General features: G+C 39.5%; 1 protein-coding gene across 1 annotated transcript in view; it reads left to right on the forward strand.

The window, feature by feature from the left end:
• ATP8B3 (ATPase phospholipid transporting 8B3) overlaps positions 1 to 6,000 on the forward strand; it is a 1,029,241-nt gene that overhangs the window by 425,139 nt on the left and 598,102 nt on the right. The window contains exon 11 of the mRNA XM_056572418.1: positions 5,862 to 5,970. Within this exon, the coding sequence (XP_056428393.1) occupies positions 5,862 to 5,970 (109 nt within the window). The remainder of the gene's footprint in view (positions 1 to 5,861; positions 5,971 to 6,000) is intronic.

Raw genomic sequence — 6,000 nt, forward strand, 5'->3', positions numbered from 1 at the left:
ATACGGTGCCACATAAAAGGTTGATGCATAAAATGAGAATGCTTGGACTGGTGGTAAATGTGTGCAAGTGCAAAATACCTGGCTCAGTGATAGGAAACAGAGGGTGGATATTAATGGTACTTATTATTATTGGGTGACTGTTACTAGTGGGGTACCACAGGGGTCAGTCTTGGGTCCTGTTCTATTGAATATATTTATTAATGTCCTTGTAGAGGGGTTGAATAGTAAAGTAGCAATCTTTGCAGATGATACTAAACTCTGTAAAGCGGTAAACACAATAGAGGACAGTGCACTGTTACAAATGGATCTAGATAGGTTGGAGGTTTGGGCTGGGAAGTGGCAGATGAGGTTCAACACTGATAAATCCAGGCTGGAATGACTGAGGCCCGTTTGTAGGGCCGAAACGTGTCACTCTTGTTCATGTTGTCGTTGTACCACCGTTGATTCAGCAATAAAGTAGCTACGTTCTTCACCTACCTGCGCTGGACAATCTCTTCCTTTCTTGGGCTGGGATTATGTATTAAATGGGAGAACACTTGTGACAACTGATGTGGAAAAGGACTTGAGAGTCTTAGTTAACAGTAAATTTAGCTGTAGTGACCTGTGTCACTACAGCTGCTGCCAAGACAAATAAAATCATGGGGTGCATCAATAGGGGCATAGATGCCCACGACAAGGAAATAATTCTACCACTATACAAATCACTAGTCAGACCACATATATAATACTGTGTACAGTACTGGGCACCAGTGTACAAGAAAGATATAGTGGAGCTGGAGAGGGTTCAAAGACTGGCAACCAGAGTAATACAGGGAATGGGAGGACTACAGTACCCAGAAAGATTATCAGAATTGGGGTTATTTAAGTTTAGAAAAAAGAAGGCTTGGGGGAGACCTAATAACTATGTATAAATATATCAGGGGACAGTACAGAGATCTCTCCCATGATCTATTTATACCCAGGACTGTATCTATAACAATGGGGCATCCTCTACGTTTAGAGGAAAGAAGGTTTCTACACCAGCACAGATGGGGATTCTCTACTGTAAGTGCAGTGAGACTGTGGAATTCTCTGCCTGAGGAGGTGGTCATGGTTAACTCAGTAAAAGAATTTAAAAAGGGTCTGGATGCATTTTTGGAGAATAATAACATTACAGGTTATGGATTCTAGATCTCTAGGGACTGAAGGTTGATCCAGGGATCTATTCTGACTGCCATATTTTGAGTTGATAAATAATTTTTACCTCTAGTATGAGGGTTTTTTGTCTTCCTCTGGATCAACTCAGTAGGGAATCATTAGGGTTATAGGTTGAACTTGATGAACTCTAGTCTTTTTTCAACCTTATGAACTATGTTACCATGTTACTGTGCATGTGAATGCTTCTCCTGAAGAGGCTGCCATCTGTCTGCATCTTTTCTGGATCTCACATGTGTTCTCCTCACACAGTTAAAAGCTGCACTGATACACTGTACTGAATGAGCAGAGGAGAGAAAAAATCACCCCTCACTCCCTTCAGAATTTCAGTCCCTTTTATTCGTTGTCCGGACCAAAGAGCCTTAGGCTAGGTTCACACTGTGGAATTTCTGGGAAGAATTTCTGCCGGAGATCAAGCGTGCGGCACTAGGACCGCGAGGACTACATTGCTGTCCCCATAGATGGCAATGCATTTCTGAGCAGATCTCCCAAAAAATCCAGCCAGAAATGCATTGGAGTCTATGGGGGCAGCAATGCAGTCTGCTTGGTCCTTGCGCCACCGACTCGATCTCCGGCAGAAATTCTGCCCAGAAATTCTGCAGTGTGAACCCAGCCTTAGATACCAGGGTTTGTTATCAAAATTTCAAAATACAGAGACCCCCTAGTGGCCATAGTTTTAAACATTAATTTCACATCTTTAGCCATAAAATCTTTAAAGAGTACCTGTCATAGTGCAAAAAAAGGGAAAAAAAAGTGATATGTTACTCAGGACCCAATCCTGATCATGTGCATAGCACATATAAGCATTTATCTGCTGGTGAGTTACTTTTTCATTGTGCAGGCTGGAGGGGGCGTGTCAGTCTGTCTCCCTCACAGGAGCAAGCCTGGGCAGTCAGCCAATCAGTACTCTCTACTCTGTAACCCTTTCCTCTCTGGTTTTATGCTGTGTCATGTTACACAAAGGAAGATACTTGGAGCTTGCCTGCAGTAATCAAAAGACATAACAGGATGAATAAATGTATAAATATAAGAATAGATCTTTATAAAATTAGTGCAAGGATTTTTTAGATAAAAGTACAGCATTTTTATGAATGCATGTTATATCTGTTTTATCTTCTCCTAGTAAAGCTGGATGCTAATCAGCATAGCTGTCACTATGTGTGTCATTTATCTGTCACGCCCCCTCCCATAGACTTGCATTGAGAGGCGGAGCGTGAGGTCACACGGGGGCGGAGGCGTGACGTCACACACCGCCGGTCCCGTGATCGACAGTAATCAGACCCGACGCAAACACGCCTCGGGGACTGATTACAAACGGGGTGCCGCGTGCAAGATCACGGGGGTCCCCAGCGGCTGGACTCCCGCAATCAGGCATCTTATCCCCTATCCTTTGGATAGGGGATAAGATGTCTAAGCACCGGAGAACCCCTTTAAGGAGTTATGTAGGTGCGAATACCAAAAGTCAAGGACAGAGGTTTGGGCAAGCTCAGGGCTGCACTTATCCCTGCCCTTTGTGACAATTGACTACCAAGTGCTATGCATAATGTGTTGATCAAATGATAAAACTCTATTTAACCCCTTAAGGACGCAGCCCATTTGGGCCTTAAGGACGCAGACAATTTTATTTTTACGTTGTCGTTTTTTCCTCCTCGCCTTCAAAAAATCATAACTCTTATATTTTCATCCACAGACTAGTATGAGGGCTTGTTTTTTTGCGCGTCCAGTTGTCCGTTGTGATGCCATCACTCACTTTATCATAAAATGTATGTCGTAACCAAAAAAAATACTATTTGTGTGGTGAAATTAAAAAGAAAACCGCAAGTTTGCTAATTTTGAAAGGTTTTTATTTCACGCCGTACAATTTACAGTAAAAATGACATGTGTTCTTTATTCTTTGGGTCAATACGATTAAAATGATACCCATGATAACATACTTTTCTATTACTGTTGCATTTTTCCATATAAGCCGCGGTATGAGGGCTCATTTTTTGCACCATGATCTGTACATTTTATTGATACCATATTTGCTTATATAGAACTTTTAATCCATTTTTTATAAATTTTTTGGGAATAAAATGTTATAAAAAAGCATCTATTTTGGACTTTTTTTTAATTTTTACGTTCACCGTACGGTATTATTAACATTTTATTTTAATAGTTCAGATATTTACGCACGCGGCAATACCAAATATGGATATAAAATATTTTTTTAACACTTTTTGGGTGTGAAATAGGGAAAATGGGACCATTTACGTTTTTATTGGGGGAAGGGTTTTTCACAATTTTTTTACTTAATTTTTAACTTTTTTTACTTTTATTTTTACACTTTAATAGTCCTCATAGGGGACTATTTATGGCAATCACTCGATTGCTAATACTGTTCAGTGCTATGTATAGGACATAGCACTGATCAGCATTATCGGTCATCTTCTGCTCTGGTCTGCGGGAAGGCAGATCAGAGCAGAAGACGCCGGGAAGGCAGCAGAGCCAGGTGAGGGGACCTTTGTCTGCCGTGCTGGATGATTGGATCGCCGCGGCAGCACTGCGGGTGATCCAATCTTCCATTTTAATGACCCCGATGCTGCAGATGCCGTGATCTGTATTGATCTGAGGGCATCGCTCCGATGCTCGCGGTTATGCTTAGGATGTAAATGTACGTCCTGGTGCGTTAAGTACCACCTCACCAGGACGTACATTTACGTCCTGTGTCGTTAAAGAGGTTATCGGGCAAAAAACTTTTTTTCTTTGATAAGCCCAGAATGCATGCATTAAGTTTTTTAACTAAAAAAATAAACCCAGACTTTAAATGCGGTGTCCCGATCAGCTGGGACACGAGCGGAGGTCCTCTTACCTGCCTCCAGCGTGTCCCCTCGGCGATTGATTGCTCCAAGCCTGAGATGCAGGCTTGAGCGATCGACCACCGATAACCCTGATCAATGCAAAGCTATGGCTTTGCAGTGAACAGGGTATAAGATCAGTGTGTGCAGTGTTAGGCTGCTTTCACACTATAAAATTAATCCGTTTTAAAGATCCGTTTGATGTTCCGTTATGAAAACCCTGAAAATCAATTAAACGTCCGTTAGAAAATCCCATTATAGTCTATGGGATTTTACCATTATCCATTTTAATCCGTTATAGTCTGTTATTAATAACGGACGTTATTTTGTGACGGAAGATAGTAATGGAAGAAATAGTACATGCACTATTTCTTCCATTCATTCTCCCGTCACAAAATAACGTCCGTTATTAATAACGGACTATAACGGATTAAAACGCATAATGTAAAATCCCATAGACTATAATGGGATTTTCTAATGGACGTATGGAATTTTCTAACAGACGTTTAATGGCCGATTTTCAGGGTTTTCATAACGGAACATCAAACGGATCTTTAAAACGGATGAATTTTATAGTGTGAAAGCAGCCTTATAGGTCCCTATGGGAGCTATAACACTGCAAAAAAAAAAGTGTAAAAAAAAAGTGTAAAAAAAAAGTTAATAAATGTCATTTAACCCTTTCCCTAATAAAAGTTTGAATCACCCCCCTTTTCCCATAGGAAAAAAAAAACATGGAAATAAAAATAAATTATAAAAATGTGTGGTATCGCCGCGTGCGTAAATGTCCAAACTATAAAAATATATCATTAATTAAACCACACGGTTAATGGCGTACGCGCAAAAAAATTCGTATATAACGTATTTTTGGTCACTTTTTATATAATGAAAAAATAAATAAAAAGCGTTCAAAAAGTCCGATCAATATAAAAATGGTACCGCTAAAAACTTCAGATCATGGCGCATACCGCCCCATAAGCGGTAAAATAAAAAAGTTATAGGGTTCAGAAGATGACAATTTTAAACGTATTAATTTTTCTGCATGTAGTTATGATATATGTTATAATTTTTACCGAAAAATGTACTGCGTAGAAACGGAATCCACCAAAAGTTACAAAATGGCGTTTTTTCTTCAATTTCGTCGCACAATGATTTTTTTTTTCCTTTCAACGTAGATTTTTGGGTAAAATGACTGATGTCAATGCAAAGTAGAATTGGTGGTGCAAAAAATAAGCCGTAATATGGATTTATAGGTGCAAAATTGAAAGGGTTATGATTTTTAAAAGGTGAGGAGGAAAAAACGAAAGTGGAAAAACCCGTGGTCCTTAAAGTGTATTTAAATTCCAGTTTGGGGGGGGGGGGTGAATACTTTCCACATATGTCAACTTTTCTGTTATTCTTTTTGTCTGCGTCACAACAAAAACATTTTTTTTACTGCATATAGTGTTGAACAAAGTCTATTTCTACTTCTTCCTGTCTTACCAGCTTTAATCTGTTTTTCTCATACATTTCTCTGTACTCCGGCCTATTTACTCCGGCCTGTTTTCTTTAGCCTGCCGTTCTGTGCCAAATAATTGGTCTGACCCTTGCTTGCCTATGACTTAGTCATCTGGTACTTTGTTACTTTCTGATTAAGTTGATCAAATAGTAAAGGTCTATTTGTCTCTTTCAATTCCAGTTTGTAACAGTAGCAAAACTGTCAAAATATCCAAAGGGGGTGAAATACCTATGCATGGCTCTGCAAGTGTAAAGTGTACAATGTAGTAAATCAAATACTATTCCTATATTCTATAACTACATGACTTTTTAAAATTGTTTGTTTTCTGCATTCAGGTAAAATTGTCTGTGATGAGGCCAACAGCAACATGCATTCATTTATAGGAACAATGGAATGGAAGGGAGAGAAATATTCATTAGATAATGACTGTATCCTCCTAAGGGGGTGCAAAATTCGTAACACTAAATATTGCTA

Source organism: Hyla sarda, chromosome 1, assembly GCF_029499605.1.
Source record: "Hyla sarda isolate aHylSar1 chromosome 1, aHylSar1.hap1, whole genome shotgun sequence".
In the NCBI taxonomy this organism is placed as follows: Eukaryota; Metazoa; Chordata; class Amphibia; order Anura; family Hylidae; genus Hyla; species Hyla sarda.